This window comes from Pongo pygmaeus, chromosome 8 (genome assembly GCF_028885625.2).
Source record: "Pongo pygmaeus isolate AG05252 chromosome 8, NHGRI_mPonPyg2-v2.0_pri, whole genome shotgun sequence".
Classification (NCBI taxonomy): domain Eukaryota; kingdom Metazoa; phylum Chordata; class Mammalia; order Primates; family Hominidae; genus Pongo; species Pongo pygmaeus.
Genome location: NC_072381.2, coordinates 36,048,458 through 36,071,538, shown reverse-complemented (window position 1 = coordinate 36,071,538; position 23,081 = coordinate 36,048,458). Strand labels below are relative to the sequence as shown.

Below are 23,081 nucleotides of genomic sequence, written 5' to 3'. Positions count from 1 at the left end.
CCTAAAACTTCGTATTTGTGTCTGATTGAATGTGGAAGCTATATGTTGGCAAATGGGAGATTAGAAATGAAGGTAGGGTTTCTCTTTTCATGGTGAAATATATATGTTGCTGTCTTTGGTTAGTAAGTGGAATTTATAAAGTCCATGTTAGTATTATTCAGAAATGATAATGAATCACTATGTCATACCGAAAGTCCAATTTGCAGTGCTGTGGTTTAGTGGAGAGAACTCTAGAACAGGTTGTCAATTAAAAGAGCTGGAATATACGTGTATAGCCTTGATTAGGGACCACAGGAACGTGCTTTCTCCTCTGTAAAAGAAGGAGGTAAACCAGATGGGCTATAATGTCTCTTCTAATATCAGTGGTTTTCATTGCTTTTGTAGTATAGTGTTAATTAAGTAGGCAAGTTATAGTAGCTAAAAATAATGTGATTTTTTTTTTTTTTTTTACAGTTTGAATTATTTTATAGCCAACATTTCAGTGGAAGGAAACTTACATGGTTACATTATCTGTGTACAGGTAAAATGCATTTAATTATATCTGGCTTAATGAAATTTACCTGATGATTATATTAATTTAGAAAGAGATTTTCTATGGCCCAATTACAGTTTTTAACCTTTTCTCCTCCATCAACCTTTCCCCATTAAAGCAACTAACAATGAAATCCAAGTATAGCACTTTTTCACAGTATTATAATTACACTGTTTATAATCTTGCTGCTTTTAAAGAAATGTTCTGACTTTATACTGATTTATTACATTTCTGTAGCCAACCACTACATTAGCAAATGTATTTAGAAACTCACATTTGATGGGTCAGACACACCTAGAAACTTGTTCTCTAAGTATGCCAGATCCCCTTGCCAGTTTCATTATTATAGCATCATAAAGAGACCTAACCATTTGATTTTTACTTATGATACTGCAGTGAATGCAACAGTAAAGCTTTTTGCAGAAAGTCCCACTTAATTTTCAATAGTTTCCAATTTTAAAAAACTTTGATCACAGTCTAATTTCCTTTGCTTCTTTCTGGAACAATGGAGTCCACTTACTTACAGTAGGATTAATACCTGAATTATTGTGGACTGTGTGTAGAGTTGCCTGAATATGTAAGCCAAAGCAGACACTTGAATTTTCTCTTTTTTTGCTAAACTATGCTTTGACAAGTTCATTGAATCACTTTTTCTTTGTACAAGAAGGAAAGGGTATATATGCTAATATTTCTTAGAGATGGTACAAGAAAATCATTTGCCATAACCTTTATTAGGATATGTTTTCTATCCCCTCCCCAAGAGTGACTTTATCCAAGTAACTATGATACTTGGTGTTGATTTGACTAATTTACATCTTGGGAACATGATGGCTCATTGTATTAGTAATACATTTTGCATTACTTATATAAGTTGATCTTTATTGAGCAAGTTGGACATTCTAATTTTTAAAATAATTTTTGAAATAAGGAGATTTTCACTGATACTCTTAGTGGTGGTCAAAGGTCAAATTTTAATTTGACCTTTGGCTAGGTGCAGTGGCTCACGCCTGCAACCCCAGCACTTGGGGAGGCTGAGACAGGTGGGTCACTTGAGCCCAGGAGTTTGAGACCAGCCTAGGCAACATGGCAAAACCCCGTCTCTACTAAAAATCCAAAAATTAGCCAGGCGTGGTGGAGCACACCTGTAGTCCCAGCTACTTGAGAGGCTGAGATGGGAGGATCACTTGAGCCCACGAGCTGGAGGCTGCAGTGAGCCATGATCGTGCCACTGCGCTCCAGCCTGGGCAACAGAGCAAGACCCTATCTCAACCAGTCAATCAATATATTCTATTTTTATTTAGTAAACATAATTGATTTTAAGAAAAAATGCTGGACCAGGGTTTTAGATTTTTTTTTTTTTTTCTAAGAAAGCTAATATATCTTAGTGCAGTTCGATTTAGCTTGCTTTTACTTTCCATGAATATCTGTCTAGGGGAGTTTAAACTTTCTTGGTTATTCTCATTATTTCAGCAATAATTAACATGTCTCCTAAAGTAATTTTAGTAAGGGGCTCATTTTTTCATAACAACCAGTGGTGTATAAGAAGAAAATAAATTTATGCACATAGTTTTTTAGCCATTGGAATTTAGTTTGAAAATAGTCACCAACATCACCTAAACAGGAAAGAGAATAACTTTCTTTCTGTTTTTGAGCTATACTAAATTTCTAAGCTGATACATAAGTTGATTTGGGGAGCTCTTTTGTTTGTTCATTTCTTTTATTTAATATTATTTGTGTTTTAGTTAAAACCAAATAGTTACTTCCTTTGGAAAGAGAACCTTATAAGTTTATTTTTTTGTTTTGAGTCACTGAAGGTACTGAAAACACCTGTGACCTATCAGTGAAACCAGGAGTTAGAGTTTTCTTCCCAGCTTTAATAAGATACAATTGACACATAAAAATTGTATCTGTTTACAGTGTACAGTGTGATGCTTTGTTATATGTTTATATTGTAAAATGATTAACTCAAGCTAATTAACACAAGTAGCTTCTCCCTTACCTTTATTTGTGATGAGACCATTTAGCATCTACTGTCACAGCAATTTTCTTTTTTTTCTTTGAGATGGGGTCTTGCTCTGTCACCCAGGCTGGAGTGAAGTGGCGATCTCGGCTCACTGCAACCTCCACCTTCTGGGTTCAAGTGATTCTCCTGCCTTAGCCTTCTGAGTAGCTGGGATTACAGGCACGCACTACCACTCCCAGCTAATTTTTGTATTTTTAGTAGAGACGGTGTTTCACCATGTTGGCCAGGCTGGTCTCGAATGCCTGACCTCGTGATCTACCCACCTCGGCCTCCTAAAGTGCTGGGATTACAGGCATGAGCCACCGTGCCCGGCCTTGTCACAGTAATTTTCAAGTTTACTCTACAGTAGATTAACAGTCACCATGCTATATGATAGATCTCCATAACTTACTGATCCTAACTGAAACTTTGTCCCCTTTGACCAACGTTTTTCATTTTATTTTTGTTCTCCATTTATTCATTTAACAAAAAGTTTCTCACACGCTATGTGTATTGAAGTTGCTTGTTCTAGATTACCCATATATGGCCTAAGGCTCCAGGACTTCTTTAAAACACTGGCTCTGAGGCTGGACAGATCACTCAGAGTTCTGTTTCTTGAGAACCCCTGTTACTTCTGCTTAAACATAGAATGAAAATTATTCTTTCCTAGTCTATTTCTACGTTCCCAGCTCATTGAATACCCAAGAAAAGGTTAATTTTTGTGTTGTAAATGAAGAGTCTTCACAAATGGTTGATGGTGCACAAAGTGGTGTTTGGGGGAATTTAGAATCAGAAGACCTGTGGTTGGAGTTATTAGCTGTGTAATCTTAAGCAAATTACTTAACTCCTTTGAGCCTGTTTCCTCGTCTTTATTGTTGCAAAATTCATTGATCAACTCAAAGAACATTTCCTATGTCTCAGGTACTTCTAAACGCCAAGTGGACAGAAATAAAATACAGAGCCTTGGCCCTCAAAAAAAGCTCATGTCTAGTAGGAAGACAGACAAGTACATAGTTACAGTACGGTGTTTTGAATGTGATAGAGGCCAGCCCAGGGCATATCACAGAATGGTGGTGGCAGTCAGGTCCTGGCGAGGGAAGTCTTCTGGGGAAATCACATCTCAACTTGTTTTCAAGAACTAATAGGGCCAGATGCCCATCTTACCCCACCTCACCCCACCTCACCTCACTTCACCTCTCCTCACCCCACCTCACGTAAGCTGGAGTGGAGGCGCGCTATCACAGCCCACATTAGCCTCTGCCTCCCGGGCTTAAGAGATCCCTGTAGTCCCAGCTACTTGGGAGGCTGAAGTCACCAGAGCCCAGAGTGAGAAGACCAGGCATGCCCAAAAAGAAAATAAATAAAAGAAAATAAAAAATAATAAATAATAAATGAAAGAAGGAAGGAAGGATATACATATACATGTACATGTATATGTAAATGAAATGGGTTTTTATTTAATACATATTCATACATTAAAATTAACAATAATATAAGCATGTATTATGGAAATATCATTTATATAGTTTTATCACGACATATTTATGTGTGTGTGTGTATATATATACATATATATGTATATACATACATATATGTATATACACATATATACGTATATACGTATATATGTATATATATTATGTATATATATACACATGTATATATAATATATATACATGTATATATATATAAATGTATGTTTATACACAGCAGCGTGCAGAAAATAAGATCCTCTGAGGCAGGAGAATAGCATGAACCTGGGTGGCGGAGATTGCAGTGAGCCGAGATCACGCCACTGCACTCCAGCCTGGGCGACAGAGCAAGACTCCGTCTCAAAAAAAGAAAGAAAGAAAACATGCTGTAGGTTAACATGGAGGTTAATTTAATCTACAGTTAGAATGGAATAAAATTGTCACCATGTCCAAAGCCTGCAGAGACTGTAATGTGCTCCCCACAAAGTCTTCTGTTGAAGCTCTAACCCCTAAGGTCCATGAGAAGGTGATCAAGGTTAAAATAAGGTCAGAGTAATCTAGCACTTTGGGAGGCTGAGGCAGGAGAATCCCTTGAGCCCAGGAGTTCAAGATCAGCCTGGGCAGCATAGTGAGACCCTGTCTTGGAAAAAAAAAAACAAAAAATAAAAAGAATGAATAGGACTTAACCAAGCTAGGTAAAGGAGAGTGTTGAGAGTGTATTTCTAACAGAGGAAGAATTTTAAGAAGCAATGAGAGTGTATTTCTAACAGAGGAAGAATTTTAAGAAGCAATCTGTGATGCCAGATGTGACAGAGTGAGAAAAATCCTAAAAATTCCACTGGATTTATGACTAAGGCTTTGGATAGAATTAACCATAAGGAACAGTTTGATAAAGACATACAGGTACTTGATAAAGAGATATAACCAGACAGTGTGACAGAAACTATTACACTGTCTGCATATAAATAAGTTTTATTTGTGGCAGAGCAAGAAGTTGCAGAGATTCCTGGTCAGTTGCTGAAAGACACGATGAGAAATGATGAACTCAAGGAAGACAAAAAAAACTTCACTAGACAGTATGGATCAGGCTAGAATTTTGTGAACCCTACATCATAGTATGTGTTGGTAGTTACTAGTGTTTGCCAGAATAAAAGTAACACCATATCATTGTGCAAACCTTAAAAGATAACGATTCTATTGACTAAATTTGTCTTGCTTTTGTTTTCAAATAATTCCAACAGCTAAAAATAGGGAGGGATGTTAGTATTGTCTAATGTCCAGTCCATATTCAAATTTCCCTGATTGTCCCTAGGTGACTTGCTTGGCTGTCAGAGGTCACTAATTATATTTGGTTGTTACATTTCCCTTCCACCTCCCCACTTCTCAGCATTCTTTGACACACTGTTTTGAACAGACCAGGCCAGTTGTCTTGTAGAATATCCAGTACTTTGGATTACTTATTTGTGATTTATTTATTTATTTTTTTAATTTGTTTTCTATTCCTTGTATGTTCTGGAAAGTGGAAATTAGTTCTAAAGGTTTGATTATATTCAGTTAAGTATTATTGGCAAGGATATTTCATAGGTGGTCCTGTGTATTTCATATTGCATATTTCAAAGGCATCTAATGTCAGATTGTCTCACTATTAGAGATGCTAAATTTGGTCACTTGATGAAGGTGGTAACCACCAGATATCTCCATTGTAGAGGCACTCTTTCCCCTCTTCAGTTAGCTTAGCAGACAATCTGAGGGATGATACTTTGGCATGAATACCCTGTTCCAGGAACCGAATGTAGTTTTAGCCTCCACTGATGATCCTTGCCAGAATCAGTTGTTTCATTACTGGTTGCAAAGTGGTGATATTCTATCATGCCTTCAACATTCCCTGAGAGAGTAGAGAGCTGACACAGATACTTGGGAGTGACTTGGATGAAACTATTGTGAGAGTTCTGCCCGCTCTTTATTTCCTGTCATTGTAAATGCTGCTTGAATTATTTATTGTTGGCTTACTTTAAGTATGCATGTATCAGAATGTTTTATTTTAGTTTTTAGTCTCTTAGGGTTTGCCAACCTATTCTGCAGGGTAAATCACCACTCTTGTCGTTTCTCATTTGTGTTTACACCACGGTAATTAAATGAATCATCCAAGTTTGAAGTTTCCTTTCCTCCGTCGTGTCTTCCTACCCCTTCCCCAGTCTTTTCAGTAAGAGTATGGTGCTAAGAAAAGTGGGAAGAGGTCAATGTACCCCTGATCCCTGGTAGAGTATTGAAAAATACCAAGAAAGGGCACAATGAAAGAATGAACTCAATAAGAAGTAAATGATGCTTTGGCCCATCGCATGTTCTAATGCTCTTTGGGTCTCGTGGTGCTGAAAGACGGCTTTTGTGTGGCAGAAGACTCATTCTGCTTTCAAACCCACAGCAGCATATTACAGCATCAGTGACATCCTGGCTGATGGTGCCACTTAATCATCTTGGTGCTTGATGCATAATTCTCTACTTGTTTCTGCATATGATTAAGTCATCATTGCAGAAATAACAAAATGCAATTTATGTAATGTTTTACTTCTTACATTTTCCAAACTTAAATGTTGATAAGAGTCCTGTTTATAGAAATTGTTCATAGTATACTCCAAATGATAATTTTTTGCACAAGTTGTTTCTATGAATTGGATATTGAATTTAATATATTAAACCTCCTTTTGTGAAAATTTAGAGGGTTATGAATTTTTTCTCTTGGTATTCCCATCCAGATAATTCTGAAAAATATTTCTAAATATCAGTTTTATCTGAAATAAGTCAAGGCATAAATGATAATAATCAAGATAATATTGCATTTATGGTGATATTAAGCTAATGAATTCACTCATAGCCTTTAAAATCTTTTTTTTTTTTGAGACTGAGTTTCGCTCTTGTTACCCAGGCTGGAGTGCAATGGCACAATCTCGGCTCACAGCAACCTCCGCCTCCCAGGTTCAAGCCATTCTCCTGCCTCAGCCTCTGGAGTAGATGGGATTACAGGCATGCGCCACCACACCCGGCTAATTTTGTATTTTTAGTAGAGACGGGGTTTCTCCATGTTGGTCAGGCTGGTCTTGAACTCCAGACCTCAGGTGATCACCTGCCTCGGCCTCCCAAAGTGCTGGGATTACAGGCGTGAGCCACTGCGCCCGGCCTAAAATCTTTAATGAGGTAATGAATACATAAAGCAGAAAACCTTAATCAGAGTTACTAATTATCCTTGAGAGGGAAAAGCAGTCTCTGGGGTAATTTCATGAGAAATACAGCTTCCTTGAGTTAACAATGAAGAGCTTTAAAATCAAATCTCATGTTTATTTCATTTGTGTGTGTGTGTGTGTGTGTGTGTGTGTGAGATGGAGTCTCGCTCTGTTGCCCAAGCTGGAGTGCAGTAGCGCGATCTCAGCTCACTGCAAGCTCTGCCTCCGAGTTCACGCCATTCTCCTGCCTCAGCCTCCCGAGTAGCTGGGATTACAGGCGTCCGCCACCACGCCCAGCTAATTTTTTTTTTTTGTATTTTTAGTAGAGCAGGGGTTTCACCATGGTCTCGATCTCCTGACCTCGTGATCCGCCCGCCTCCACCTCCCAAAGTGCTGGGATTACAGGCGCGAGCTACCGCCCCCGGCCCGATTTCATTTATGATCCATTCAACAATCAAATAATGCAGGCCGTGTGTGTGTTAGTCATCAAACCACAACTTCGTGCTTTAGGAAGCAGTTCTTTGATTTGCATCTTTTTTTTTTTTTTTTTTACATGTATGGAGCATTACAGAGTGTAGACATGTTTGCCATATTATTCGTTATGAGCTTTCAGTGTGCTGATGTCATGCTGCTGTCTCCCAGGATGTTGCAGAACTGTAGTATACATAATACTTGCTCTGTCTCTTAGAGCTCCCAGGGTCATTTAGCATATAGAATTTTTTTTTTTGAGACAGATACTCATTCTGTCGCCCAGGTTTGAGTGCAGTGGTGCGATCTTGGCTCACTGCAACTTCCGCCTCCCAGGTTCAAGTGATTCTTATACCTTAGCCTCCCGAGTAGCTGGGATTACAGGCATATGTCATCATGCCCAGAGAATTTTTGTATTTTTAGTAGAGACAAGGTTTCGCCATGTTGACCAGGCTGGTCTCGAACTCCTGGGTTTAAGTGATCTGCCCACCTCGGCGTTTCAAAGTGCTGGGATTACAGGCATAAGCCACCATGCCCAGCACATGCAGAACATATTTATGAAAATATTCAGATTAAATGTTTTTCATTTTTATGAAAACATTCAGATTCTTTTGCTATCAACTTTCAGCAAGAGAATGGGTCTGCCTATTTGTCTCTCCTTTCATACCTGTTTGCCTCTAGGAAGTTACTGGAAAGAAAAATGTTATTTATGAGGCATAATAGCATTAATTTTGGCAGAAATTACAGCTTAGACAGGGCCGCAGAAGCATTTTCCATATGGCTGTGGACCTCCCAGGAGGCTTGAATCTTATTACCTGGGAGGGCTATCGACAGCACTTGAGGCAGTTGCTGGTATCACTTTCCCCTTTGTCTGTCCATTTCTCCTTCTCCCACCTCCTTTTATTGTTTGGGTTTTTTGTTCTTTTCTTTTTCTGCCTAAGTCTTAGCATTTCTATTAATATTTAAAGACTTTTTTTTTTTTTTTTTTTGAGACGGAGTCTCACTCTGTCACCCATGCTGGAGTGCAGTGGTGCCATCTCAGCTTGCTGCAACCTCCGTCTCCCAGGTTCAAGTGATTTTTCTGCCTCAGCCTCCCAAGTAGCTAGGATTACAGGCATGTGCCACCATGCCTGGCTAATTTTTGTACTTTTAGTTGAGATGGGGTTTTACCATGTTGACCAGGCTGGTCTCGAGCTCCTGACCTAAAGTGATCTACCTGCCTCGGCCTCCCAAAGTGCTGAGATTACAGGGGTGAGCCGCTGCGCCTGGCCTTAAAGACTGTTTTAACCTACCGGTGAAGTTATGATAGTTTAACTGATTTATACCATATACTCAAAACTAATAGACTTCCATCCTCACCTCCCCAAGAAACAAAATGACTACCTTGTTAACAGCAGTGGCTTTACAACAATTTAATAAAATTATTGGTTCACTCTTTCCGAAGAAAATGTCTGAAATAAAGTAAATTTGAAACGTTTCTTTGAACGGTCAGTTCACTGTCAGTTTTTGTTTTAATTGTAGGTGAAGTTAAAATGAACTATTTGGGCAAACCATATGTAGCCATGGTTACAACATACCAAATGGCAGTTCTTCTTGCCTTTAACAACAGTGAAACTGTCAGTTATAAAGAGCTTCAGGACAGCACTCAGATGAATGAAAAGGAACTGACAAAAACAATCAAATCATTACTTGATGTGAAAATGATTAACCATGATTCAGAAAAGGTATGTAGTAATATTCCAAAAAATTTAAGCATCATCAGCATTAAAGCTTTTTCATGAGATGTTTGCAGTTTTAAAGTAAGGCTGTATTTGTCATTGTGCTCTGGAAAGCACTTGTATTTACTACGTTACTGCACGCTCCATAGAGCTGCGAGCATAAGGCATCACAGAGCATGCTGTGTGAGTTGGTGCCATGTGCCGTTTATAGTTTGATTTTATTTGTCCTATACTGTTACAGCTTATTGAATAATTGTAAAAGAATTGCCATCTGGAAGATTTTGATTAATTGAGATTTTGAAACTAGCCTTTAAAGACTTTCCAGGTTTTTGGTTTTATAAATGTGCTTAATTTCATGGTTCTGTAACAGGAAATGACAGCCTGTTGATGTCTATTTGTACACATATTTAATATGTGTAACTCCATTCCAAGTGTTCTTAATGTCAGCACTCAATTAACTATCATCTGTTTTTAACCACCATATATTTTTAATATCTGTCACAAGAATAACAAGCCATTAGTATATTACTTTTTTTCTCTGTAACTTTTTTTCTGGTTACAAGATTTTGCTGTTTTGTTGTCATAGTATATCCTAGATGTTTAAATAGTTAAAAATGCAACAGAGGTGGGATTATATCTCCTTCAAATTATTGTGCTTATAAGAAAAAATTCCTATAAATAATGTTTTGTTTTTATTTTTGTAAAGTTAATAGCCTACAGTTTATTTCTCTCATTAATTCATTTTGCTGACATCCCTAGGATTATGATGACATTTTATAGTCTATAATTGAACAACTGTAAAAGGCATATTCTGAAATTCAAATCAGTGTTTCATAATTTTGAGAAATGATTTATCTGGCATCAGAATCTTAGCAAAATATGGATTTTTTTTGAGACGGAGTTCCACTCTTGTTGCCCAGGCTGGAGTGCAATGGCGTGATCTTGGCTCACTGCAACCTCCACCTCCTGGGTTCAAATGATTCTCCTGTCTCAGCCTCTTGAGTAGCTGGGACTACAGGCACGTGCCACCATGCCCAGCTAATTTTGTATTTTTAGTAGAGATAGGGTTTCACAATGTTGGCCAGGCTGGTCAGGCTGGTCTCGAACTCCTGACCTCAGGTGATCCACCCATCTTTCCCAAAGTGCTGGGATTACAGGCGTGAGCCACCGTGCCTGGCCAAAATAGGGATTTCTTAAGGTTAATTAATTATGGTTTTTAATTTTAGGCTAGTAAATGCTTAAAGGTTTTATTTTTTTTTCTAAAACATGCTATTTTTGCTGCCCAGAAATTGACAAAGTAAACATAGATTCCTTGTTTGCATTTTAAATTTTATTTTATGTTTATTTTTGAGACGAGCTCTCGCTGTGCCACCCAGGTTGGAGTGCAGTGGTGCCATCTCAGCTCACTGCAATCCCCACCTCCTGGGCTCAAGTGATAATCCTGCCTCAGCCTTCCAAGTAGCTGGGACCACAGGTGTAAGCCACTACGCCAGGCTAATTTTTTAATTTTTAGTAGAGACCGGGTTTTGCTGTATTGGCCAGGCTGGTCTCAAACTCCTGAGCTCAAGCAATCTGCCCACCTCAGCCTCCCAAAGTGGTGGGATTACAGATGTAAGCCACCATGCCTGGCCTTTAAATTTAATTATGAATCTGTCCATTCCTTAGCAGAATGTCTTAGATTATTATTGAGAATTAGTTCATCTTCCAAGTGCCTTTTGATCCTGCTGCCAGAGAAATTCCACTCTATGATATCAGTGGCTTTCTTAAGCCTGATATAGAAGTTGTTATTCTAAAAATTGCCTTAACAGTTTTCCCCTGAGCAAAGGCCACTTGCTTCTTGAAGAGTGAATAAAACATGGATTGAAGTAAATGTTTTCACCATCACCCCAGGTCACGGCAAATTGATGCTGTGTGCTACTGGAGGCACAGCTTTCTCCTGTCATCAGGCCATTTACAGTGGGTATTTTGTTACTGCGGCATTTGTAAAAAAAAATTTGGTTGCTTTTTCAAAATGGGGTGATGGAAAAGTTATGAACTTTGGTGTTTCATAAAAATTAAAATGTCAAACTCTAGGCAATGAGCTTGACTCTTATTTTATCAAAAAGTAGTGTATATAGAATAGTAGGACCAGAAAATAGCTTATTCCCAAATATAAACTGCTTAACATTCTGGCAGATGTAAAAGTAGAAAATAATTGGGTTTTTTCCTGTTTGTTTGAACAAAAGAATTATTTTTCTCTTAAATTTGGTAATCTGTAATATAAAAGTTATGAGAGTGGAGGCTTTTTTGCTTGGTCATTAATTTAGCGGAATTGCTTGCAGTAAACTCTTATTTAAAGATTTTGGTTTTTATAAATATAAATGTTTTATTTTTAAATGTAGGAAGATATTGATGCAGAATCTTCGTTTTCATTAAATATGAACTTTAGCAGTAAAAGAACAAAATTTAAAATTACTACATCAATGCAGAAAGACACACCACAAGTAAGTGCTTTTAATGTCAAGTTTTTTTTGAGGGGGAAACATTTAAGCATTGGACTTTACAAGTGTTTACATTGAGATTGTGCAAAACTTTGCACAGCAAAATTAATAATGGGATATGTCTTTTCTGGTTTGTTGTTGGCATTTATTAACCTTACAGTCAAACAGAAATCTCTACTTGTATTTTAGTTTTTTCTAAGTTTTGAAAAGGGTATGGTTTTGTTGTATTTGCTCTTAAACCATTAGAATGTGTAACTTTGCATTCTCTCCGAAAATTCCCACATTGAGAAGTAATAAAATTTCATATTTTTCATTTGTAAAATAAGGGAAAGTTCTCCAGCTCATTTTTTGTTTTGAAACGGAGTCTTGCTCTCTCGCCCAGGCTGGAGTGCAGTGGTGTGATCTCGGCTCACTGCAAGCTCTGCCTCCCGGGTTCACGCCATTCTCCTGCCTCAGCCTCCCGAGTAGCTGGGACTACAGGCACCCACCACTATGCCTGGCTAATTTTGTTTTTGTATTTTTAGTAGAGACGGGGTTTCACTGTGTTAGCCAGGGTGGTCTCGATCTCCTGACATCGTGATCCACCCGCCTCAGCCTGCCAAAGTGCTGGGATTACAGGTGTGAGCCACCGCGCCTGGCCTACAGCTCGTTTCTTTCAGAGAAAATTTGTCAGTAGAAAATGCTTCTTAAACTTCCATATGCAAATGAGCCACCTGGGCATCTTGTTCAAATGCAGATTGTGTTCTAGTGGGTGTGGAGTGAGGTACTGACAGGCCAGTGTGAGGAGGGACTTCTGCTCTTCATTATTTTAACTCAGCAGTGATTGTTGCTTTGGTCTGGGATAGACTGTTTCTATCACTTATGCTTCCTGATTGCCTCCCATGTGCAGTCCTTGGGCTGGTGCAGGATGTGAAGATAATATAAGACGTTAGACCCTCTCCAGAAACTTAATTCCCAATGGGGGAGACAAATATTAATTGCCATTTACTTTGAAACCTAAAATGGTCAAGATTCCATTTTCCTCCAGGCTAATAAATAATAATTTGAAATATATAGATTGTATTTTGTCCTTGAAAAGCTGTGAGGAGATCCTATTAATGTGGCATGGTCTGCTTCTATGCCTTGCTTCTGTGTTTCTTGAGTTCCGTGGAGATAGGCCCCCTCTCCTGGCTTCTCTGCTTGAGCCACATAAAAGGCCACTTCACAGCTCTTCCCTTTGAAGCCTGATCCAGTATGCATTTGGAGCTAATTACTGCAGTTGACACAACTCCATCTAAAAGCGTCGTGAAAGATTCTGTAATCACTGATAAGAAAATGATCTTGCAAATTATTGCTGTGTCCTCCTTTATTGCCTCTTTACCTTAACAGTACAGTTTACAATAATGTAAATTTTTTTCTAATCTTTCAACTTTAACCCTAGAAATTGTAGATGTTTTAGCAGTGGTTATGTGATATTGGCACAACATAACTATATAATTTGCTCAGTATTGTGGTGCATACCTGTAATGCCAGCTGCTCAGGAGTCTGAGGCATGAGAATCACATGAACCCAGGAGATGGAGGTTGCGGTGAGCTGAGAGCGAGTCACTGAACTCCAGCCAGGACGACAGAGTGAAACCTTGTCTCAAAAAAAAAAAAAAAAGTATTTGCACTCACTGATAAAATGAATTGAAAACAAGTTCAGTGACTTAATGTCTTGTTGGGTCTTTTTTCTTTTCTTCTGTAAAACAGGAAATGGAGCAGACTAGAAGTGCAGTTGATGAGGACCGGAAAATGTATCTCCAAGCTGCTATAGTTCGTATCATGAAAGCACGAAAAGTGCTTCGGCACAATGCCCTTATTCAAGAGGTAAAAGGAGGGCAGTCCTCAGGGCTTCTTAGGGTAGAGGGCATTGTCATTGTACGGATTCAGTCTCTTTCTTCTTAAAGAGGATACAGAAATAACCTGATCCTCAGATAGCATAAAGAAATGTTTCATACTTAATCAGAATCGTACTCACTTACAATTTCAGTATTAAATTCAGATTTGCAGGCTGGGCACAGTGGCTCATGCCTGTAATCCTTTTTGTTGTTGTTGTTGAGACAGAGTCTTGCTCTGTCGCCCAGGCTGGAGTACAGTGGCGTGATCTTGGCTCACTGCAACCTCTGCCTCCCAGGTTCAAGTGAGTCTCCTGCCTCAGCCTCCCGAGTAGTTGGGAATACAGGCGCACACCACCATACTTGGCTAATTTTTGTATTTTTTGTAGAGACAGGGTTTCACCATGTTGGCCAGGCTGGTCTCGAACTCCTGACCTCAGGTGATCCACCTGCCTCGGCCTCCAAAAGTGCTGGGGTTACAGGTGTGAGCCATCATGCCCAGTGGACACCTGTAATCTGAATGTCTTGTTAGGCCAAGACAGGAGGATCACTTGAGTCCAGGAATTTCAGACCAGCCTGGGCAACACAGGGAGACCCCATCTCACCTAAGAAAAAAAAAAAAATTAAAAAATTAGCCAGTTGTGGTGGCACACTTGTAGTACCAACTACTTGGGAGGCTGAGGTGGGAGGATTGCTTGAGCCCAGGGATTGTGCCTGTGTGACACAGTGAGATGCTATCTCAAATGATAATAATAAATTCATATTTGCTTTGGCTTTATTTTAGAGGTCTAAAACTTGCTGATTCATTGAGTCTTCTGTCCAGTTATTGAAGGAAATTGACCCATCAGATATTTATTCATTCCATAACTATTTGAGCCTACCATGTGACAGACAGCTGGGCTGGTCCTTGGGATATAGTACAGAGCAGCTGAAGATATGGCAGGCTTTTTTGGAGTTCACAGTTTAATGGGGAAGAAATATGCTATTGAAATAATATGCAAATAAATGTAAAATTACATTAGCATGCACTGAAGGAAAGGTATACAGTACTATGAGAATGTATTTAAATATCCTGGCCTAGGGGCTGCTGGGGAAAACTTTCTTGAGAAAGTGGTGTTTGAACTAAGAGCTGAGAGTTAAGTAGAAGAAGCTTGGGGTTGTGTGTGAGTACTTAGGTTAATTAGTTTATTGTTTCACTTAATTATGTATCATTATTAGATTTTGCTGTATCCATTTTCCACATTTTAGTTCCTGTTTTCATACTTAATTTGGCCCATTTGTTGAAACCTCAGTACATTTGAGGCACTTTAAACTGATTGGTTAAAAGTCATTACTTATAGCTGAAGAACTGGCAGTAGTTTGACTTCCACATCTCTCTTCCACAGGTGATTAGCCAGTCAAGAGCTAGGTTTAATCCCAGTATCAGCATGATTAAGAAGTGTATTGAAGTTCTGATAGACAAACAATACATAGAACGCAGCCAGGCGTCGGCAGATGAATACAGCTACGTCGCGTGATGTCGCTCTCCTGCAGCGTGGTGTGAGAAGATCATTGTCATCACCATTTGGTGTGTTCCTGTGGGAAAAAGCAGGACTGTGCCTCCATAATTTGGTCATTTGGCAGCCCCTGTTTTCTGCTGTTTACAACATCACCAGTGCCACGTCATGAGCGTCAAAGAAAATGCCTAGAGATATTTCAAGCTCATGTCATTATGACATTTCTTAAAACTTTATTAAAAGAATGAGTGAAGTATTGCTGAAATGTGGAAATTCGGTTGGGTACCATGCTTTTTCTCCCCTTCACGTTTGCAGTTGATGTGTCTTTTTTTTTTTTTTTTTTTAATGTATCTTAAAGGACATAAAATTTAAAAACTTAAATATTGTAATATGACAGATAACCTAATAATTGTATCTACATTAAAATGACAAACATGATACTGCTGCTTGTCAAATAAAAAAAAAAATAAAGAAATAGAATGCCTTTTTTATGTGGATGGAGTATCAGGTTGACCACAAAATATATTGACTCAAAGCAGCTAATGCATCTTTAGTTGCGTTTTTATCTGAATGGTTTAATTCACTTGTACTCCTATTTAACTCCTACATGAAAAATGTCTAGATTATTGTTCTTGACTGCATAGGACTGCATTCAGCATAAAGAATGCTTTATTTTTATGGATTAGATATATTGGATCTAAACATTTTGAATCTTGAAGATGTAATTCCATCAGCAGTTTCTGGTGGTGTGCTACTCCACAGACATCGCAGAGTGTGAGCAGGATGCTTGGTGACTTCAAGTCTGGCACAGAGAGAGCTTTCCATTCAAAAGTTGTCTTTCTTCTGTTGCATAATCCATTAATTCTAGCATAGACTAGTACCCTAGCTCTATGGCCTTCCCAGAGTCTTAGGAAATCTGTGATACCAACATATTCCATCTATATGCCTCCCCTACCTGTTACCCTTACAACCCTCCTCCAACAGTTTAGATACTAGAGTCACTCTCATCAATCACAGATGTGCTTAGCAATGCATAACCTAAATACTTTTTTAAAAAAGAAAATTGTACATTGTACTGGGTGCCACATATATAAATCCCATTATTTTGTTTATTTTATATATATATATATCTCAACAGCAGTGTTAGAGTACTGCGATCTATTATCATATTTATTGTCTATCCACACCATCACCACCACCACACCCGTCCTCCCTCAACATACAAACAATTTTTCTTTTTTAAAAAAAAAAAAAATAAAAGACGGGGTTTCGGCATGTTTCCCAGGCTAGTCTGGAACTTCTGGCCTCAAGCAATCCTATCTCTGTCTCCCAAAGTGCTGGGATTACAAGCATGAGCCACTGCATCCATCCAACACACAATTTTTAAAATCGGAATATTTTAAAGCAAATCACACAAATTATTTCACTTATAATACTTCAGTAAGGCCTTTAAAAAAATCCACAGTGATATTATTACTCCTAACAAAAACAATAATTACTTAGTATCATCTAATATGTGGTTCATATTTAAATTTGTTGTTTTGAAATGGGTTTTACAATTGGTTTATTCAATTGCATTTTTTCTAACTCGCGTCTCAAGTGTTTTAAAAATCTACTGAACTTATAATGACTTATATACTGTATTTCTCATTTTACCTTTCTTCCAAAAGAAGAAATAATGGCAAACCATATAATATTGTACATTCACTGTCAAAAAGCAAACCCTTGTTTTGATAACTTGTTGATTGATAAAAGTTTTCCAAATTGATTCCTTTTTTCTTAAATATTTATAAATGTTAAATTAAGTCTTATCCTGGTATCTAATTGTCAAGAAAATATACTGAAAAATGGACAAAATACTTGTGCGGAGGTCTACAGAGATGGCTTACAGGAGTTTTCTTCACATCCTTTCTCCATTTTACCTGAAAGGAAACATCTCTCGTATGAGGAAAAGAGGCCAAATCCGTTCAACCAAGGCACCATTCAGAAAGGGAGCAATGTTTGGAATTCATTGCAGCGCACACCTTCCCCTGTAGAGAGTGCTGGGAAGAGTTGCAGTCTTGTCAAGTTAGGGCAGGAGATTGAAGTCATCACTGCAGAAGCCGTAGCTCACAGCCCAGAGCTCTGACCTGGCCTCCCTGCTATGCAATAACTAGCGCGAGTGGGCAAAACAGCTCAGAGCTACGAAAAGGAAAAAGGAGCAAGGAGAGGAGGATTTTCTATGCTTCACTGCAGAAAACACAAGTGAGCAAAACCCTCAGAAGTTTTTTAGAAGTCATTAATACTAAGGTAGTTTACGTGTGTGAGTCAGTGATGCATTTTATAGCCAGCCAGCATGAGGCCTTGTCCACATGCCAGTCCTTTCCCCTTGAAAGCAAATATTTAATTGCTACTGAAGGTGCAGACTTCTTATTTTAAGGTTTAGTCCAATATTTTATGACCATTTGCTTTAACATAAACAAACACTCTGGGGGTTGTGTTTGTTTTGTTGTTTTAAGACAGGGTCTCGCTCTGTCACCCAGGCTGGAGTGCAGTGGTGCAATCACGGTGCACTGCAACCTCGACCTGCCGGGCTCAAGTGATCCTCCCACCTCAGCCTCCCAAGTAGCTGGGACCACAGGCACATGCCACCACACTCGGCTAATCTTTGTATGTTTTGTAGAGACAAGGTTTTGCCATGTTGCCCAGGCTGGTCTCAAACTCCTGAGCTTAAGCAATCCACCTGCCTCTGCCTCCCAAAGTGCTGGGATTAGAGGTGTGAGCCACCGTGCTTTATTTTCTTTATAACTTACTATCTTTTTAGGATTTTGTAACCTGTGTATGCTACCATGCTATCCCATGTCTGTTCACTTTTTTAAAAAACCTTTTTGAGTATAAATGATGACAGGTGCTTCCACCTATATTATTTTGTTTAATCTTCAGGTAATCCTGTTTGATAGGCAATGCTTCTCTTTTTCATAGGTGAGGAAACTAAATGAGACTTTTCCAGGAGTTACTGTTGTAAACTGCAGAACCTGAATTTAAATGCCAGTCAAATCCATGGATGTTATAAGTATGGCCTCTCTATATATGTATATAGCCTCTAAAATAAGTAGAAATAACTTCATTTCATACATAAAGAATAGTTTTTCCTGACCTTTTAGAATAACAGTTTGTTTCTAGTTAAATAATGTATGATAAACACGTCATATTTTTCTTAAGATACTTATTTAAGATGATGTAAACACTGTTAAGGAATTTGTCTTGGCACATAGCTGATTCATGACAAAGGGTATTTGTGAATTTAGTATTTTACATTCACATGTACTATTACAGAACATTTATTTCAGAGTGTATATATACTTAACTTGTTGTTATCAGTTCATTTTGTTGAGCTATGTACTAGAAAAGGATAATTATTTACCTCTTAATTTTTGGTTCCAAGAATAAATTCTTGGTTGAGCAAGGTCAAAGTCAAGATGCGAACTTTAAAAACACTAGTCCTTGGCCGGGCACGGTGGCTCACGCCTATAATCCCAGCACTTTGGGAGGCTGAGGTGGGTGGATCACCTGAGGTCAGGAGTTCAAGACCAGCCTGACCAACATAGAGAAACCCTGTCTCTACTAAAAATACAAAAAATTAGCCAGGTGTAGTGGCATGCGCCTGTAGTCCCAGCTACTCGGGAGGCTGAGGCAGGAGAATTGCTTGAACCCAGGAGTTGGAGGTTGCAGTGAGCCAAGATCGTGCCATTGCACTCCAGCCTGGGCGTCAAGAGCAAAACTTGGTCTCAAAAAAATAAATAAATAAAAATACTGGTCCTAAGGGCTGTTGCAGATGGGCCATAGCGAAATGAGTGGAAATTAATATGGAGACCCACTAGTAGAAGATTGCTGTGTTCTTGAAGCGTATCAAAGCCAAAGCAATTAAATTAGGCAATCCTTTGAAATATATGGCCCCATAGGCTAGAATTCATTAAAGGTAGGATTTACTGATGGGGAAGAATGATAATTTTCATAAGGAATGGCTGTACTACCTACGAAATCGTAAGAGATTTTTTTTTTTCTTCCCCTGGCCCCTATCCACAACCCAGGAAATTCCTCTTCGTTTTATCATCTAGCAAACAGGTACTGGTGCCAGGGCATTACGCTGGGTACAAGATATGCAGTGATGAGCAGAAAAGATGCTGTCTGTGCTTACATGGAGCTTCTGGTCTTTAACAATCAGTCAGAACTGTGTCATTCCAGATGTGGTAAGTGCTTGTGAAGGAAATCCTGACTACTCAGGAGGATTTCATAAGAGAGGTTAATGGGTGGAGAATGAAGGTGGGAGAGTACATTCTAAATGGAAGTGACAGCAAAGATCCTAAGATAAGAGGCAGCCAGAACCTGGAAATCGAAAAGACCAGTGTGGCTGAATTAGGTGCATTTTAAGCAAAGAGTGATTTGGTTATATTCACATTTTTAAAAGATGATGGTAATGTTTTCACAACTTGGCTAGTCAGTGTGTGAATGTTCATTTTGTTAACATGCTTTATGGTGTACATATTTATATATTATTTTGCTTTGGCGTTTGTGAACTATGTCATAATATTTGTTTTTTTTTTTTTTGAAACAGAGTCTTGCTTTGTTGCCCAGGCTGGAGTGCGGTGGCACGATCTCAGCTCACTGCAGTCTTCGCCTCCCAGGTTCAAGTGACCCTCCCGCCTCAGCCCCCCTAGTAGCTGGGATTACGGGCACGCACCACCATGCCCGGCTAATTTTCGTGTTTTTAATAGAGACGGGGTTTCACCATGTTGGCCAGGCTGGTCTCAAACTCCTGACCTCAGGTGATCCACTCGCCTCGGCCTCCCAAAGTGCTGGGATTACAGGTGTGAGCCACCGCCCCCGGCCAATATTTGTAAATTTTAAGGGAAAATGCATTGGAAGAAATTAGGCGGTCTGGGCAGAAGTAATTTTTTTTTTTTTTTTTTTTTGAGACAGTCTCGCTCTGTTGCCCAGGATGGAGTGCAGTGGTACCATCTCGGCTCACTGCAAACTCTGCCTCCCAGGTTCAAGCAATTCTCATGCCTCAGCCTCCCAAGTAGCTGGGATTACAGGTGCATGACCACGCTCGGCTAATTTTTGTATTTTTAGTAGAGTTGGGGTTTCATCATGTTGACCAGGCAGCTCTCGAACCCCTGACCTCAAGCAATCTGCCTGCCTCAGCCTCCCAAAGTGCTGGGATTACAGGCGTGAGCCACCGTGCCTGGCTCAGGAGTGATCCTAATGACAGTGGCTACTTCCAGAGGGATCAAGTGGATGAACCAGAGTGACTTATGGATTGTGACAGGGTGAGTAGGGGAATGGATGAGTCAATGATGGCAACCTAGATTTTTGGCTTTACAACTAATGCCATTTAGCGAGTTAGGGGGATCCTAGAAGCCCGAATGGAGAAGGAAGTTAGTAGGCTTGGTTTTAGACAGTGTGCACTTAATGTGCTTTTGAGATGTCCAAGTGCAGCATGTGGTTGGTCGTAAAGGCTGAAAGTTCACCGTGCACATGTTCCCATCCTGATTCTTAGAAACCAATCTGTAGAAGCTGTTTGAACCATTCTCCTTTCTCTGACCCTAGCCCATGAGTCAACACTTTTCAGGTTCATTGTGACTAGAGAATAACAAACATTTACTACCACACGAATATGTTGCAGACATGTTAAGTCATAAAAGCAGGAATGAAGAGGAATGAGATTTTTCCTTTAGTTATTTATACATTAATACATTCTAGGATTTGCCTTCCTGTGTTTCAGTGAGTGGTCTTGTCACCCCCGCTTTGAGATGAGGACACATTTACAGAAGTGGGGTCATTGAGCCCAAAGTGAACCTGCTGGAGTCTCACTCTGTCACCAGGCTGGAGTGCAGTGACGCGATCTTGGCTCACTGCAGCCTCCACCTCCAGGTTCAAGTGATTCTCCTGCCTCAGCCTCCCGAGTAGCTGGGACTACAGGCATGCATCACCACACCCAGATAATTTTTTTGTATTTTTCTTAGAGAGGCCAGGATGGTCTCGATCTCTTAACCTCGTGATCCACCCGCCTTGGCCTCCCAAAGTGCTAGGATTACAGGCGTGAGCCACCGTGCCCGGCCGGTTCTTTCTTATATTCATAAATCTTTGCCCACTACTGCTTTGGCACTGCACTCCTGGCAAGCTTAAAAGGAATCATCAGCAAAGGAAGAGATCTTTGGGAACTAACTTGTGGAAAAGAATTTGAATAACAAAGGGCGGTATTAGATGTTTTGTTATCGTTTTCTTTTTCTCCATTGTTAGTAACTTGCTATTTATAGTTCTAGTAATTGAAGAATTGTAGACTGTGTTGAAGTTTGCAGCCCTGGGTAAGGAGTAAACTTAGTGGATTGCTATTTTTATACTTGGATGGCCAGGCTGATATTTTCCTTGGAGGAACTTTGGTGTTGCAGAAAAAAGATGAAAATTTTCTGTGACTTTCATAAGCAGCGCCGTTCAGGTATCAGCTAGCTTACGGGGTTGTCCCTAGCTCAGTACTCAGTCCTATGCAGAGAGCCTCAGCATTCTTAAGTGGATGGTTTTCAGGTTGTTTGTCTTCTAGGGGAAAAAACAGATATGATAAGCTCAGATCTACTTTTAGCAGAAACAAAGCTGGTCTAGTGGCCGGGCGCAGTGGCTCACACCTATAATCTCAGCACTTTGGGAGGCTGAGGTGGGCAGATCATTTGAGGTCAGGAGTTCGAGACCAGCCTGGCCAACGTGGTGAAACCCAGTCTCTACTAAAAATACAAAAATTAGCTGGGTGTGGCACACACTTGTAGTCCCAGCTAGTTGGGAGTCCGAGGCATGAGAATTGCTTCAATGCAGTAGGTAGAGGCTGCAGTGAGCTGAGATCCTGCCACTGTGCTCCAGCCAGGATGACAGAGCCATCTCAAACACACACACACACACACACACACACACACACACACAAAAACAAAAAACAAAAAACAAAAGAACGCTGGTCTAGTTTTGGCCTGAGGAGGTCAATGATGCGGGAGAGGTATGGTGATGTTAAAGGAAACTTGCCAAATGCAAATCAATGCAGTGCTACAAAGTAGATATCTGAGACACCTTGTTTAAATTGTACATTTTATTGTTTTTGTTTTTTGAAACGGAGTCTCACTTTGTCGTCCGGGCTGGAGTACAGTGGCGCAGTCTCAGCTTGCTGCTCCCTCCACCTCCTGGGTTCAAGCAATTCTCTTGCCTCAGCCTCCAAGTAGCTGGGATTACAGACGTGTGCTACCACGCCCAGCTAATTTTTTTTTTTGAGATGAAGTTTCGCTCTTGTTGCCCAGGCTGAAGTGCAATGGCGTGATCTTGGCTCACTGCAACCTCCACCTCCCAGGTTCAAGTGATTCTCCTGCCTTAGCCTCCCGAGTAGCTGGGGTTACAGGCATGCGCCACCATGCCTGGCTAATTTTGTATTTTTAATAGAGACAGGGTTTCTCCATGTTGGTCAACCTGGTCTCGAACTCCCGACCTCAGGTGATCCACCTGCCTCAGCCTCCCAAAGTGTTGGGATTACAGGCTGAGCCACCACACCCGTCCTAGATTGTATTTTTTAAAATAATCGTCTCTAACTGTTGACAGCCAAGAAAGATGAAGACCTGCAGCCACTTGGTAATGGTAAATTGGAAATACATGGTGTCAGCAGTCAGGAAGGTGCATGTGCCTTCACTTGTAAATTACTTACTTGGCTCTGGTTTGGGCCGCCATCTCCACTGCTCCGTAAAGCAGGGAAGAGAGCTACTCAAATTAAGGAAAAGGCTTCCGTAGCCAGCCACCACTACTTTTCTGAACTATTTCTGGCATTTGGCCT

At 39.8% G+C, this 23,081-nt stretch overlaps 1 protein-coding gene across 12 annotated transcripts in view; it reads left to right on the top strand.

The window, feature by feature from the left end:
- The window catches only part of CUL2 (cullin 2), a 123,895-nt gene extending 108,170 nt beyond the window's left edge, over positions 1-15,725 (top strand). For all 12 annotated transcript variants that reach the window (XM_054435166.2, XM_054435162.2, XM_054435159.2 and 9 more), the window contains 5 exons: positions 454-520; positions 9,214-9,416; positions 11,792-11,893; positions 13,621-13,737; positions 15,131-15,725. In XM_054435166.2, coding sequence (XP_054291141.1) covers positions 454-520; positions 9,214-9,416; positions 11,792-11,893; positions 13,621-13,737; positions 15,131-15,262 — 621 coding nt within the window. In that variant the 3' untranslated portion in view covers positions 15,263-15,725. The remainder of the gene's footprint in view (positions 1-453; positions 521-9,213; positions 9,417-11,791; positions 11,894-13,620; positions 13,738-15,130) is intronic.
- The last annotated feature ends 7,356 nt before the right edge of the window (positions 15,726-23,081 follow it).